The sequence below is a fragment of the Sceloporus occidentalis genome, unplaced genomic scaffold, assembly GCF_023333645.1.
Source record: "Sceloporus occidentalis isolate IW3139 unplaced genomic scaffold, rSceOcc1.0.p SCAF_6, whole genome shotgun sequence".
In the NCBI taxonomy this organism is placed as follows: domain Eukaryota; kingdom Metazoa; phylum Chordata; class Lepidosauria; order Squamata; family Phrynosomatidae; genus Sceloporus; species Sceloporus occidentalis.
This window is the reverse complement of record NW_028316986.1, coordinates 44,675,656-44,692,149: the sequence shown is the minus strand read 5'-3', so window position 1 is coordinate 44,692,149 and position 16,494 is coordinate 44,675,656. Positions and strand designations below refer to the sequence as shown.

The following is a 16,494-nucleotide window of genomic DNA, read 5'->3' as shown; positions in this document are numbered from 1 at the left end:
AGGAAGCCAAAGATCTCACAGAGACATTTTGTTTATGGAACACCTCTCACTAAGGTCCCAAATACACTGCAGAAATAATCCAATTTGAAACCGCTTTATCTGCCCTGGCATAATGCTAGGAAATTCTAGGCACTATAGTTTTGTGAGACATTTAGCCTTATCTGTCAGAGAGCTCTGGTGCCTCAATAGACTACTGTTTCCGGGATTCTCTAGCACTGAGCCAGGGCAGGGAAAGTGGTCTCAAACTGGATTATTTCTGCAGTGTGTCTTCTAGACAGCCTAACCAATGGTGAAGAATGTTGGGAACTACAATTTAAGAACAACTGAAAGATCACATCATTACCACCCCATCTTGCAATAATCTACATTGGGCTACTTAGGCAATTAGCAAACTACATTTGTGCATGCCTTGCAAAACAGGATTCATGCAGTGTTTTGTGGTGTGTCAAGACCTATCTTTTGGCTATCTAATATCTTGTAGAAGGATATGTGAGCATTGGCAAAACTGGAAGATATAATGGTGCTCTAATATGCTGGAACTATCACAGAATCATTGCATTAATTTCTTGTTCAAGCAAGATGATGCTTAAAAATCTACAACAAAGACTCTAACCATATATGGATCGAGAATTGACAGATGTCCCACTGGGGTTCAGGAAAGAAAGAGGCACTAAGGATTGTATAGCGAACATACACTGGATAATGGAATGTACTAAGGAGTTTCAAAAGAAGATCAGCCTATGCTTTCTAATCTATAGCAAAGTGTTTGCTATGGTCGGATGCAGGGGAGGGGAGTGTGAAAATTGGTGGAAGGGATCTAGTCTGCTGCTCCAGAGACTAGAACACAGAACAATGGATGCACGCTACAGGAAAAGAGATTCCACGTCAACATTAGGAGCAACTTCCTGGCAGCAAGAGCGGTTTGTTCTTCAGTCTACAGAGATGAATCTACTCTATCTTTGTCTAAAAGATGTCAACAAGTATAGAAAATAAAATGATGCCCGACAAATTGGAGATGTTCAATAAACATTCCAGTTCTCAAGAAACAGGACAGCAGTTATTGCAGTAACCATAGGAGCATTGCATTAATTTCCTATGCAAGCAAAGCAGTGCTCAGAATTCTACAGCAAAGACGTTTACCATATATGGAGCTGGGTTCTGGAAAGGAAGAGGCACTAAGAACCATATTTCAAACATGCTGGATAGTGCTGGAAATATCAGAAGAAAATTACTCTGTTATTTATAGACTATAGCAAAGTTTTTGATAGTACAGATCATGAACAACTATGGTTTTCTCTTTAAAAAAACCTGTGTGTTCCACAACTTCTGATTGTCATGATGCAAAACCTGTACTCAGGACAGAGATCACTGTTAGGAGAGAATATAAGAGAAATAGAATGGTTTCCAGTAGACAAGGGGGTCAGGCAAATTTGCATTTTATCACACTATTTGTTTAATTATATGCCAAATATATAAGTAAAGCAGGATTAAATTCTGAGGAAGGAAGTGTAAAATTTGAGGAAGAACATCAGCAATTTAAGGTATGCAGGTGATACCATACTACTAGCAGAAAATAACAAAGGCTTGGAACAGTTCCTGAAGAACGTCAAGGCAGAAAGCGCAAAGGTAGTTTATAGTTGAACATTAAGAAAACAAAAATAAATACCACAGATTACTGATATAATTTTTAAAGTAGATGCTGAAGACATTAAAGGTGTTAAAAAAATTTCATACCTGGCTCAGTCATTGATCAGAATAAAGACTGCAATTAACAAATCAGAGGAAGACTAGAACTGGAAAGAGCTATGAAGACACCAGATAAGAACCTGAAGTGTAAAGATATATCATTGAATATTAAAATTAGGATGGTTTATGAAATCATATTTTGCTTTACTTTGTATGGGGGTGAAAGCTGAACAGTGAAGAAAAATAGGAAGATAATTCTATTCATTTGGTGTTGGAGAAGAGTTCTGTGGATATTCTGGCTTGCTAGAATGATAAACAAATGGGTCTTAGACCAAATCAGGCCTGAACTGTCCCTAGAAGCTGATTAAACTGAGACAGATGTACTTGGGAACATCATTTGAAAAAAATGACTAGAAAAAACAATAATGCTTGGTTAGGTGGAAGGATGTATGAAAAAAGGAAGTGCATTCTAGATGGGTAAACTCAATTAGGGTACCTATGGCCTTGAGTCTGCTAAACCTGTGTAGATGATAGAGTGACTAAGAGGTCTCACATTGATAGTGTCGCCAGACGTTGCTTGACTTGAAGGCAATTAGCAACAATGATACTGATCTAGTGTTTCAAAGACAAGTTATATATTTGAACATTTGAAAATTAATTATTGGTACAAGTATGAATATCAACATTCTCTAGTCTCCTGCATCCTAAATGTCTGTTCTGACTTAGATTTTTTCATGTCAGATATGACATGCTTGCTTTATTGGTTATCATGCCTATTAGATTTAAAATTAAAGCGTAAAACAATGCCTGCTTTTTTGTTAAGCTAAAGTATTAGTGAAAACAGACTATTTTTTTATATAGCTGTGTTAGTATAGAGTATCTTTTCCTGAAAACGTGTTGTGCATTTTGCACAACTCTCCTTTAATTATTGAGCCTAAGGCATGGATAGAAATATCATATTTTCCAGCGTATAAGACGACGGGGCGTATAAGACGACCCCCAACTTTTCAAGTTAAAATATAGAGTTTGGGGTATACTCACCGTATTAGACCATCCCTCTTCCAACGCACACCAAATAAAAATTTAAAAAACATCAGATTTGATTTCAATATGGTGATTTTAATTCAAATGTTTATGACATGCAGGTACTCAGCAGGAAACCTTGTCGTATACAAAGCCTGCTTGGATTGGTCAGCTCTCCCTGCCTGTCCAGCCCTCCCTGTCTCCCAAGACTATCAGAGCAGTATTACAAACACAGTTCTTTTTTCCATACCCCGGGCGTCCCAGACGCCTGCAGCTTGCTCCGCCCTTCAGTTACATATGTGGTGACTGCAGATTCTCCAGTCCGGCTCGGAAGTTTCAGCATCTGCCCTATAAGACGACACCTGGCGTATAAGACGACCCCCGACTTTTGAGAAGATTTTCCTGGGTTAAAAAGTAGTCTTATACGCTGGAAAATACAGTAAGTTTTTTTAAAAAAATAAGTCTGAACACGCTGTATAAAAGATTCTTCAAACTTGTTCTAGGTTGGGCTATGCAGGTTGCTGCCTTCATTTTCATTCATAGAAAATGGGAAGAAGATAAAAATCATTTTGAGAATATGCTGGATTACTTCTGTGACATTCATGAACCACTGCAGCTTCTCATCTTTCCTGAAGGAACTGATCTGACAGGTACCTTAGTTTAGTTGTCTTGATGTACAAAAATTGTGGCACAATTATGTATTTGTGACAATGTACAGTTTAAAGTACATATTAAGCTTGCCATGGACAGGAACTTTTTATGGATGTGTATGCTATATTATTGGTATTTTATGACACAAAATCTTTAAAAGTATGTCTACTCATAGAAATAATGATTGGATTGGTTGAAATTCCTACAACTGCATGTAGATCACATTAAATAACTATATTGGTTTCAATGTATATTTAATTTCAAAAATGGTTTTTTTGAGGGCTAGACAACCAACACTTTGATCCCTTAAATTTGAAGCCTGAAAACCTTCTTGACATTTGCCAATGCCCCCATGTAAGATGGCTTTTATAAAGGAAAAAATGACAGATTTGATAATAGTCGTTGCTTCTGCCAACTTCTTTATTTCACTTAGTCTCAAAGGTGCTACAAGATCTCTACAAGTGTATGAAATTTGTTAGAAATACTCAATGCTTTGTGAACCATATTCATAACATTTGAAAATTACGACATTACATTAAAAATGTAATGTTGTACAAATATTTTTTGAAGGTACTAAAAATTCTAGTTCCAGTGTCTGCAGTATGGTCGGAAAATGATGATTTATAGAAAATTCATGTATTAGAGTATCATTGGTGGGCATCACAAGGAAATATAAGCAGAAATAAGAAATTCATGTCTCAAGGAGCTTACAGCCAAATGTTTGACAGTAAGGAAAGAGGTTGAAACAGGAGACACAAGAAAGGCAGTTATGGAATGAGGAAAAAAAGGAAGGGCAAGAGGAGTTTGAGAATAGGTGACTTTAAGATAGCTAAAACCAAAAAATAAGAGGAGCCAAGTCATAAGATGGGATATAGCCCATGCTTTTAAAATAGGTCACAGGGGTTGTGTTGGCTGTAGAAGATGGAAATTCAGTGGAGTGGGTATTGCATGGTCTGAATAACTAGAGATGAAATATTTAAGAAGCAAATTTTAGGTACAATTGAAAAGACAATGAAAGCTGAAGAAAAGCATATAACAGTGGCTCAAAGGAAAAGCTACCCAGAGTTTTAGTTGAAAAAAGGAGATGTTTTTGTAGGTGAACATCATAGTGAAAGACTGGATTTAGTTTATAAGAGGAAACTTAAAGATAAGTTCAAAACTGTCCCTTGATTAGAATGGTGGTGATGAGGATGATGGATGGAAAGAATAATTTAAAAGAAAAAAGACTTAAGAGGTAAGATGAGAAGTGTAATTGTGTACATATTAAATCTGTGATGGCAATATAAGACTTTTTTCCACCTGAAGTATTCTCTCTGTGCCTCTCATTCTAGAATAGGAACAGTTATTTATATATACTCACCACAGGATTCTAGCTGTTCCAGAATTAATCAAGATGTGCCATAGTGCCATAACTTTGTTGCTAGGTAGTTGAAGAAATTTTTTCCCTTATATTTATGAGAGCCACAAGATTCAATTATTTTTGGCTTTTGTTACCAGACAAAATAATAATGTGTTAATGGTAGGTAACAAGTGATTCCTTTACTTTTAAGTATGCATTAAGGAAGATAATGAATAATTAATCAAACTCAAATGTTTGCTTTTGTGCATTTCAGCTAGATATGTTTGCATGACAAATGGAAATGTGTGAAATATACATTTATTCTCGAATATTTTAGAATTTAATCTTTTTTTAAAAAAAACTTCTGTACTCTTTCGCAAGCTTTTAACTATGTTGTGCACTGGTTTTGCTAACTTCAGGTTGTCTAAATAGAGCCATATCATACACAACACAGAGACAGAGAGAAAGAGAGAGAGACATACTAATACAGTTGCCCCTCCGTTTGCGTGGACTTCATTTCCGAGACCCTTGCTTACTTGCAAGGAGCAAACGGAGGGGATTAAAATGGAGTGCATGCCCATGGCGCACACCCACAGCCACTCACAGGCACACACCCCCATTTAAGCTGATGGGGCTTGAATATTTGTGAAATTCCGTTTTTGTGGAGGGGGGGTCCAGAATGGTTCCCCTGCAAAAACGGAGAGCTGACTGTACTATTATACAGGGCATTCACTAGAGAAGATAGGAAAATATGAAGTACCCAAAGGAGGATTGAATTTGGTTTGGGGAGCTTTTCTCATGGTAAGAGTGATCGAGAAGATTACTTTTCACAACATAAGAAGGTTGAATATCTGCTCTGGGCACTAGGATTAGAAATCACTGATCCAGCTAAGAAATAATAGTAAGCTAGGCATCTAGAGAAACTGTCAGGGTCATAAAGACATATTTTTATTGTTGATGTTGTTGATTTATGACTCTGTTTTCTGTGGGAAAAGGAGAAACAGAACAACCTGTTAGGATGTCACAGTAAACCATAGACAGATTTTTGTTAGGTAGTCCCACTAGAAGAAACAGCCAAGATCAGGCAGCATGGACTAGTATGCATCTTTGATCCTGATAAGCTATGGTTCTCTGTAATGTTAAGTCTCCTCCTTTTTTGTCTTATGCAGTTGTCTCTGGATATCAAATGTGCTAAATGTGCAAAGTACAGTATCGTCCAAAATACACAAAACAGTGATACATTTATTGGGCCAACCAAAATGCACATTAAAGATGTTGCAAATGCAGGGCTATGACTAACATCGTCAATTATTTTTGTTTCTCCTGTGTGATTTTTAACACCTTTGCCTGTTGAAAAAGCCAGTGGATCTTCAAAGCTTGCAACATGTATAATGCCCATTTAGTTGGCCCAATAAAGGTATCACTGTTTTGTGGATTTTGGATGATACTATACTTTTCTTATCCTGTTTTTTGTAGTGATTTAGTCCCCCTGTTGGGCAAGCAATTGAAGCATAACTGACTGCTAGGATTCTCAAGGAAGCCTTCTGTGGAATTTTGGATGGACTTTGCTTCAAAATAATAATTAATAATAATAATTTGTTTTATTTATATACCGCTATTCCAAAGATCATAGCGGTGAACAGCAAGTAAGCTAATTATCAAGTAAGCTTATTTGCCCCCCAACAGTCTGGGTACTCATTTTAGCGACCTTGGAAGGATGCAAGCCTGAGTCGAGCTTGGGCCCTTTTGCTGGTCTTGAACTCGCAACCTTGTGGTTTTGAGTGAATGGCTGCAGTACAGGCATTTAACCACTGCGCCTTTTGTTCATGCCTTTTGAGCTATGAAAGCTTCTGGCTAAGATTACGATTGTTAAGGTGTTTTTTTTTCATTAGACTTTTATCTGTGGTTTCTTCCTAGATCCCTCTATCTCTTTGCATTAGACAGAGAATTGGCATAATGTCCAATTAATAGAATTTTACTTTAAGTTCCCAGGGGAGCATTCTGCAAAGGAATATTACATTTACCCTAAGGTTTGTTGTTGGTGATTCTGGAACCAGAAATTGGACTAGTTTTGGTTCAAGATTCTTTGGCTGAGTTTTTCCATTTCATCCTTGCCACTTTTACTCTGCACAACAAGAATACAGATTTTATATATTTATGTAAGATAGCAAAACAAGTATTTCATGGCTTTATTAATCTAAAGAAAATGGCTGTTTTATAATCTCCTTGATCCCTTGTTCCTCTGATGTGCTCTGTGTTGCTGAAATGTTTTAAAGCTTAGTCACTATACTGATTTTAATCAGTGTTTTTCATGCCCTTCTCTTTATAGACAACACGAAAGCCCGCAGTAATGCATTTGCTGAAAAGAATGGACTTCAGAAATATGAATATGTGTTGCACCCAAGAACTACAGGCTTCACTTTTATAGTGGAACGATTAAGAGATGGTAATGGCTCTTAGATAATGTTTTTATCTTCTTGTAACCTGAAAATAACTGATTTCAAATAAGGAATGTAGTTGGCCACTGATTTCTTTGAACAGATTGGTGTCCTCAACTTGGATTTTAGAGCCTATAATTTGATTAACATTATATTTTTACCACAAGATCTAGGAAGGAGAGGAAGAAATAAGTAGCTCCTGTGCTACTTATCCAGTAATCAGTTATTTTCATTGTTATTCCCCTGACTTGTCTAATTTCAGACTAAAATTGCTTTTTACTAACGGTGCCCATTTATGTACACATATTTCGGAGTTGCATATGCTTTGCTTAGCAGCATGATCATATGAAAATAATAGTGTAGATAGCCATTAAAAAAAGACCAACATATAAAAGTATATATGCAGTGACTTAAGTTGGCAGTAGAGATAATCTGCTTGTAAGGACAAAGTGACTAAGCAGTGGTTTGAATCATTAGCAAAACTCTTGTATGCTTAAAGAACAATTTTGGGGAAGGCTGACCAACCTCTGTTTAGATCCTTTGTTACATGCCCCTGAGTTTGACCCTCAACCTATCCATGGGTCATATCAGAATCTATGATTTTGACCCCAAAACCTGCCCTCGACATATATGAGGTTGACTTATACACTAGTGTATACGGTACTCGGCTGTAAGTCAAGCTTGTGTGTAAGTCAAGGTCAACTTTTGAAGCCAAAATTTAGGATTTTTATATGACTCATGGATAAGTTGACACATTGGAGCATGTTCAGAGGAGGGCGACTAAAATGGTGAAGGGTGGAAACTATACCTTACGAGGAAGGACTTAGGGAACTGGGTATGTTTTGCCTGGAGAAGAGACGGTTAAGGGGTGATATGATAGCCCTCTTTAGGTATTTGAAGGGGTGTCACATTGAGGATGGAGCAAGCTTGTTCTCTGCTGCTCCAGAGACTAGAATATTGAACAATGGAACAGATTCCACTTCAACATTAGGAGGAATGTTTTGACAGTAAGAGCTGTTCGACAGTGGAACACACTCTCTCGGAATGTGGTGAGGTTTCCTTCCTTGGAGGTCTTTAAACAGACTGGATGGCCATCTGTCAGGGATGCTTTGATTGTGATTTCCTGAATGGCAGGGGGTTGGACTGGATGGCCATTATGGTCTCTTCCAACTCTACAATTCTATGATTCTAAGTCTAGGGTTAGACTTAAGATGGAGCCCAGTTTGGGAGAGGCTACAGGATGATCGATTGCCTTTCCCAGCCTCTGTCCAGCTGGGCTTTCCTCTGTGGAGAGAGTTCAACTGGGGAGAAGCTCCAGGATGATCGATCTCCTTTCCCAGCCTCTTTCCAGCTAGGCTTTCCACTGCGGAGGGAGTTCAGCTGGGGAGAGGCTCCAGAGTGATTGGTCACCCTTTCCCATCTCTCCCCAGCTGTGCTGTTCCTTGTGGACACAGCCTGGCTGGGAAGAGGCTCGCGTTGTACCGTATTGACCCATGTATTAGTCGACGTAGGTTTTTTGGAGTCAATTTTTTAACCTAAATTTTTCAACCTATACACAAGTATAAACGGTAATACATATTCTGATCAAATCAAAGACTTCAGGGAAAACTGATCAGTATAACCATGATCCAAGTTTTATGCTCCAACTACAGAAGCAGACGAAGATTTAAAAAAATGAAAGATTCTATACTGGAGTCCAAGAGGAAATTGATCAGACACCAAGACAGGACTTCTTGTTAATCATAGGTGATTGGAATGTAAAAGCAGGAAACAGCAGACCAGAGATTGTAGGAAAATTTAGCCTAAGATGAAGAAATGAAGCAGGAGAGTGACTGACTGAATGAATTTTGCAAGGACATCACTTTGTTTATTAGAAACACATTCCTCAAAAAACCAAAGAGGCCACTATATACATGGACATCATGTGACGGTCAGTATGGTAATTGAATAGACTGCATAATTGGAAACAAAAGATGGAAAAGCACCATTCTCTCTGCAAAAACAAGACAAGGAGTAGACTGTGGTACAGACCATGAATTGCTAATATCAAAAATTAAAGTAAAGCTAAAGAGGAACACTTATACCAACCATTGTGCCCCAATACAAACTGGAGAACATCTCTGTAAAATTTAAAAATAATGTAAAAATAGATTTCACTATTAAGACCAGGAGCCAGAAAAATTCTGGATTGAACCCACAGGGTAAGTATCAGAGAGGAATACAAAAAGACACTATTTGCAGCCAAAAAGAAAGAGAAGTCTCAATGAATGACAGGTGAAACTCTTCAAACAGTTAAGGACAGACTAGAAGCAACTTTAATGATTTTTTTAACTTTAATGTAGCAGATAAAGACATTGAAATAAAAATTTCCTAGAATTCAGTCAAGAAATTAGGATTGGAAAAGCAGCCATGAAGAAACTAGACAAGATCCGGAAGTGTAAAGATATATCATTGCATACTACAGTTAGGATTGTCCATGCCATCATATTTCCATTTGCTATGTATAGTTGTGAAAGCTGGAAGAAAATCTATCTGAGATGTGGTGCTGGAAAAGAATTCTATAAATACCATAGACTGTTAAAAAACCAACAACGAATAAATGGGTTCTAGAGCAAATCAAACCTGAACTGTCTCTAGAAGCCAAGATGACTTAACTGAGATCAAGACTTACTGTTTTTTATGTCTTCTCATAATATGGGCAAAATACAACAGTCTCAGTTGAGTGAATCAAGAAAGCCCTAACTCAGAGTCTGCAAGATCTGAGCTGTTGATGATAGGGAGTCTTGGAGGTCTTCTCATTCATAGGCTGAAATTGACTTGGCAGCACTTAACAACAAATTTATTGCCTCATCATTCAACAGTTGATTGAATTAGCCTACCAGGGCCTAACGAACAGGATTCTAGCTGTATAGATCAGTTTTATTGATGCAATATGCTTCTGAAAATGGTATTTCATTAGCGACCGGCTTCTAAACCTGCATGGCTTTCTTAACATAAATAGACACTGAAATTGTGTCCCTTTCCTGTTTCTGTGATTCAGAGCCATGCATTCCCTCTTTCCCAGCAGACAGGGTCCTAGCATCCTGTATTTTGGGTTTAGCTCCTCCTATTTGCTCCTGTAGGCAGGGACTATAAACAAAAGACCGGCCCCTATATAGGGAGGAGCTAGCCCCCCTGAGCCTCAGTCTTGTTCCTGCCTATGCTCCTAGCAGGATGTGTCTCTTCGAGCCAGCAAGGTTTTTTCCTTCTCCGAAAGTGGTTTGAGAGTTTTCTTGGCCTTCCCTTCTCCTCTCTCCTGCCTTTCCCCCTTCTTTGGTGGTGGCAATGGCAGAGGACCCCAAGAGCACAGGCTAAGGGTCATCCTTAGCTCAGGCTTCCCTAGCTCAGGGTCTGCCAGCTCAACAGAGGGAGCTGGCTTCAGAGGGAGACCCTTTGGGATGTGTTTCCTGTTGCTCTGCAGCTTCTTCATTACTGCCACTCCAGTCCTTTTATTCTCTTTGTTTCTCTTGCTGCCTTGGGAGCATGAAGGACTTAATATGGCAAGGGCTCCCAGGATTGGAGAAAGGTCTTGGCTTTGCCAATGACTCTCCCCCTCCTCCAGAGCTGCCCCCTATCATGGTGGGAGCACAGGAGATCTCTGCAAACAGCATTGCAGCACATGGGAGCCGTGGGAACAGATGGTGAGGGGTTTCCCCTCCATGTCTCTGTTTCTCCACATCACCTCTGCCCAGCCTGTTTAAGGCCAGGGATCAGTGAGGAAACTGGCCAGAAGTCATCGAAACTTCCCTCCTCAGCATCTCTGCCCAGCCAGAGTTCAGAGGACAGGCCAGCCAAAGCCATGGCAAAGGATTTCTCTGCATCACCTCTGCCCAGCCTGTTTAAGGCCAGGGATCAGTGAGGAAACTGGCTGGAAGTTATGGAAACTTCCCTTCTCAACATCCCTACTCAGCTCATTGGGGCAGGAGTTCAGAGGACAGGCCAGCCAAAAGCCATGGCAAGGGATTTCTCTGCATCACCTCTGCACAGCCTGAAACAGGGCCAAGGTCAGAGAGGCAAGCCAGCCAGAAGACACAGGAAAAGGGTGAGTACCAGGGGCTCTCTCTCTCCAGCCACCAAATAACCTTTGCCAGATCTAATGCCCTCGCTCGGGGCAGGCATTGCCATGAAGCCTCTGCCATGGCCATTGCAGGCACTATGCCTAGCATATGGTTTGGGACTCTGCCAGGAGGGCAGATGGGGGCATAAACCCTTGGTCTCCCCATTCCTTCCCATCTCTGGCCCCAATGACACCCAGGACCCCAACAGGTGTGGGGATCCTTTTGCAGACTGGTAAACACATGGTGGTATTGCCAGGGCTCCTGCACATTCCTTTTGAATTCTTATAATGAGATGGTGTGTAAAGAGGCAGTGGACACCTCCTCTATGTTGTACAGCCGAATGGCTGTAAAGGAAGCTGCACTTGGCCCAGCAGGAGCTGAAGCTTCCAACTCTAAAATGGTCTTTTTTGGCTGCCACAGAGCACCCCACAAAAAAGCACAAAATGGCGTCATGTCCTCCCCAGAGAGAGCATGGCCTCTGTCACCCACTTCTAAACAGAGGCTGGAGGGCCATCTATTGGTTATGCTTTGATTGAGAGTTCCTGCATGGCAGTATGGGGTTGGACTGGATGGCCCTTGAGGCTCAGATTTACAAGAGATACTGGTTAACATTTTCTGGTGTTCATTTTATTACTGTTAGCCCATTAAGTTTGAGTTGTGCTGTTTCTGCTCACCCCCTCTCCTTTTTCCAGGCCAGAGAAGATGCCTGGAAACTAATTCAACAAGGGAAGGGGCTAGCTATAAGCCAACATGATGATTTTTCTTCCTTCCTCATGGGCCTCCATCTCTGTCTCCATTGGGGCCAGAGCCTTTTTGCCTTAGCTGGAACAGCCTAAGACATAAGATGACCACATGGTTCTGCCTCCTTTGTTATCAGCCATAGCACTTCTCATTGAGAGCATAAGCTTTAACAATACAGATTCATTTAAATGCTAATAAACAGGTTGACTCAAGCAAGGAGAAGGCCTCTGGTCACTCAGCAGACCTCTAATGCTTACATGCATTGAGGATCTTTGGTAAAAAAACATCTCATATGAGGTGATAGATATATTGGATTAAGGTGACCAACTTTATTGTCATAAGGGTTATGTTCCTGTTATAAAACACAGGGAACCTCAGTCAGCTAGCCTCAGGAGAGGTGGCTCCCCTTGCCTTCCCTTCTTTCATAGGAGAGATGTCTGTCAAAGGGAAGAAACTAAAAAATACAGTTTCTTCCATGAGATGGTTCTCACTAATACAGGGGGTTAATAAAAACTCTTATCAAAAACAAACAGACAGACAGCCTTCTCTCCATGGGGGGAGAAGCTCCCTTTCCTCCATGAGTGTTTTAAAACAATATAATCAGGTTTTTCTGCTAAGAGGTTGCTTCAAATCCCATTCATACATCCGACAAAGATCACAATTACCTTTTACCTTGTCTAGATAGTTACATTTTAAATAAGAATGTCTGCTGATGGGCTTGCCATTCAGCTGTTGCCTGGCTTGGAAGACCTATTGTAACAAGGTCTATCATGCATATGATGAGTTGGGCTCAAGGCCATGAAGGTTCACGCTGCCAATCTCTTTTAGTGGTCTCAGGGTGCTACAAATTCCTTTGCATAATGTTGGGCATGCTTTGATTGTGATTTCCTGCATGGCAGGGGGTTGGACTTGATGGCCCTTGTGGTCTCATCCAACTCCATGATTCTATGATTTTATTGTTATAAGGTTAGCCGCTGTGTGGGTGAGTGTCTTATCCCTGACTGGGTTTCATGCCAAGGTTTGGCCCAAATAACACCATTGTCCACTGCCTTCTGAGGCTGGGAAAATGGACTTCCTAGTGCCTATGCTGTGTTTTTCTGCTAGCACAGCTTGTTTTATATAATATATATATATATATATATATATATATATATATATATATATACACACACCAAAAAAAACAACAACAACCCTGCGATTTTACTATTTTATATAGGAGACTTGATTTTACTATGCCATTATATTTTCTGTGACTTGAGCTTCCATGGATGTGGTATCCATGCAAAGTCCTGAATCTAACTCCAGTACATATCGAGGGCCCACTATACTATTTAAAATTTAGGTTTGTGTTCCTTTGACAGATCCTTTTGTGGAGAAAATTCTCTCCTCAAAATTAGATACCGGAGGGCTATCCTTGCCAAGCCCTCTGTTCCCATTTCGTGACTCCTTAATCAGCAGTTCATTCAGCCAGGAGACCCCTCAGCCTTCATACAGTTTGATGATAGTCTGCTACATGGAGTTGGGGTGATTTTTGAAGCCTCTAGACAAGTTCATCCTCAGATGAAATCAGACTTAATTCTGACCACATGCCCTGTTAACACAGAGCGCATCTATGCTTCTGCTTGGACTCACCAATGTCTGTGAGATAAAGGTTAATCCATTGTCTTCTTTGCCTAACCATGGGATTAGTCTTATTTTACACAGGTTCACAGATGTTCCAGTAAATAACTGCACGTTGTTTTGAAATTTTAATTGGAGGTCAGACATTAACATTCCTCTTTCAGAGTGCTAAGTCTTAATTACTACAAGTGAAATCATCTTTAATATCACCTTCATTGCTATAACCAGTTGACAAGATGATCAGTGATAGGCTGGAAGCTGCCATAGGTCCAGATTAGATCAGGTTCTATTCTGATTGATCACATAATCCACTGCTTAGACAAGTTCTCATCAACTGCTTCAGGTTTTCAGTGGCTGACCTGCTATAGTCCATCCAAGATGACATTAAGAAGGGACTTGACCCAACATGGTTATAAGGCAGGTGTCTGCCATCACGTCGGTTCTGCTCCATATGAGAGCAGCTAGAATAGCGACCATCCTCACATTAATAGGCTGTTGAGGGGAGTTTCCAACAGGGCCAGCCCACCAGACATCGTTTTCTAACTTGGGGTGTGAATATGGTCTTAAAGGCGCTGACGGTTGGGCCGATCAAGTCCCTTCGGAAGGCCTTCCTCAGACACCTCTCCCTCAAGGCCATCTTCCTCACGGCCATTACCTCTGCCAGACGGGTGTCAGAGCTGAGGCCCTGTCGGTACATAAAGACATATTTTTAGGCCAGTCTCAGTGTGCCTTCGTCCAGACCCTACCTTCATGCCTAAGGTCAACTTAGCCTTTCAGGTGTCACAGGACATTCTCCTGCCTTCGTTCTGCCCTGATCCTAAGAAGGACTTGGAAAAGACCTAGCACACATTGGATGTGCACAGAGCCCTCAAAATATACATCAAGAGGACTTCAACCTTAAGGTCATCTGAAATGTTGTTCATTTCCTTTCTCCCGGGCTCTTTGGGGTGCAAGGTATCTGCCTTGACTCTGAGTAGGTGGATCAGGTCTTGTATTCAAGAGAGCTACCGAACTCTTGATCTCACTCCCCCCGAGGGGGTGATGGCGCACTCAACCAGGAGTGCATCTACCTCTGCGGCCCTGTCCACTAGCGCCTCCCTGTCAGACATTTGCAGGGCGGCCACATGGAAGTCGCCTTCAACCTTCATAAGACATTACAAACTGGACGTGTCTCAGTCCGCTGAGGCGTCATTTGAAAGGAGGGTCCTCCAACCGATTGTGTCGGGGGCCACAGTCTCCTAGCAGCACTTCACTCCCAGTTTGAGAGGGCTTTTGTAAATCCCAGAATACAGGAGGTTAGGACCCTGTCTGCTGGGAAAACTAACGTTGGTACTTACCCGTGATACGTTCATTTCCAGCAGACGAGGGTCCTAGCATCCTGCCCACCTGGGTGCTGCCTGCGGCCTCCGACCCTGGCTGCCTGTTGGTGGACCTGCCTTGTTCTTCCTGTTGTTGTTGTTGTTGTTGTTGCTGGATTGGTTTTTCTGAGTTCTTGTTTGTTCTTGGACTAGTTTTTTTAAGGTGTTCTAGTTAACCCTTAGCTAATGTTACTAAAGTTCAGTTCCTTGATTTACCTTACTAGTCGCTTGGCTTGTTATTGACTGAGGCTCAGGGGGGCTAGCTCCTCCCTATATAGGGGCCGGTCTTTTGTTTATAGTCCCTGCCTACAGGAGCAAATAGGAGGAGCTAAACCCAGAATACAGGATGCTAGGACCCTCGTCTGCTGGAAATGAACGTATCACGGGTAAGTACAAACGTTCATTTTTATGCCATTCTGTCATATGTAAAATTCAACACTAGTATCTTCATGATGAAATAATATATTTGCCAGTCATAGTGTGCTTTTTGAAGTGATTCCAGCCTACATAACACAGAGGAATGCTTATTATTTTGGCATTAAATCTATAAGGAGGACTTGACAGGGATAATAGATAGGATACTGTTATAAAACTGGAAAGCACAAGTCAATGACAAACAGAAGAGAGTTGATCTAAAATGCAGACATAGCCTAACAATCTGGCCTAGTCTGATTATGCCTTGGCAGAGCATGTATTCAGGTCAAGTTGTTCAGCCAGATTTTCAATTCGGAATGATTGCTTTTGTTGCGAGGTTATATGTGTGCATAATAAATAAGTCTTCTGAATGGTCCACCAAGAGCCCAGATTCCTCCTTGCAGCACTGTAGCAAATAGACTTAAAAGATTTTTGTAGTGTACATCTGGTAAGCCTCTGGAGTGACATCCCCCAACCAATCCAGTACTAACAAATAACAATAAAATAACTCTTTTTAAAATTTAGCACCACAAACTAGTAATGTGACTTGGCCATTATTTATTTCAAAGACATTGCATCAAACAACATTAATGGCAGGTTAATTAATTCTTCCACTTACCTTGGTCCTTTAATGCAGTTAACCTGATAAAAGAAAACAAATTGCTATGCTAATAAGTATGGGCTGCAGTTCACATGGGTCAGAAAGCTGACAGGATTAAGAACATGTAGAAAGTTAATTTTTAGGTTGATATGGTGACGCTTTCAATATCATGCCTATATCTTTGCAAACTTTTCTCTCCTTTGTGCATGGATTACAACAAAATGCCTCATGCTTTTCTGTGAATAAATTTTGGCTCATGGCAGTTTTCCATTCCTCAGGCTAAAATGCATCCCCTTCAGGCATAAATACATTATATAGCTCCAAAAATAGGTCAATGGTGAAGTGAGAAAATGTCACAAGAAGTTTAATTGCTTTTTTAACTTTGCAAAAATTAATTTCAGTTGTCAAGAACCCTGATTAATCTGTATTGTGGACTGTCATATAAACGAATTACCTGTTATATTATAAATGCCAGTGTTATATGAACCATAAAAATGCTAAGAGAGAATCTGAAATAATAACCTTC

The 16,494-nt window shown here is 40.4% G+C and overlaps 1 protein-coding gene across 6 annotated transcripts in view; it reads left to right on the top strand.

Annotated features, from left to right (window-relative positions):
• LOC149310687 (lysocardiolipin acyltransferase 1) overlaps positions 1-16,494 on the top strand; it is a 117,663-nt gene that overhangs the window by 29,822 nt on the left and 71,347 nt on the right. For all 6 annotated transcript variants that reach the window (XM_089529539.1, XM_089529537.1, XM_089529536.1 and 3 more), the window contains exons 4-5: positions 3,213-3,359; positions 7,029-7,145. In XM_089529539.1, coding sequence (XP_089385665.1) covers positions 3,213-3,359; positions 7,029-7,145 — 264 coding nt within the window. The remainder of the gene's footprint in view (positions 1-3,212; positions 3,360-7,028; positions 7,146-16,494) is intronic.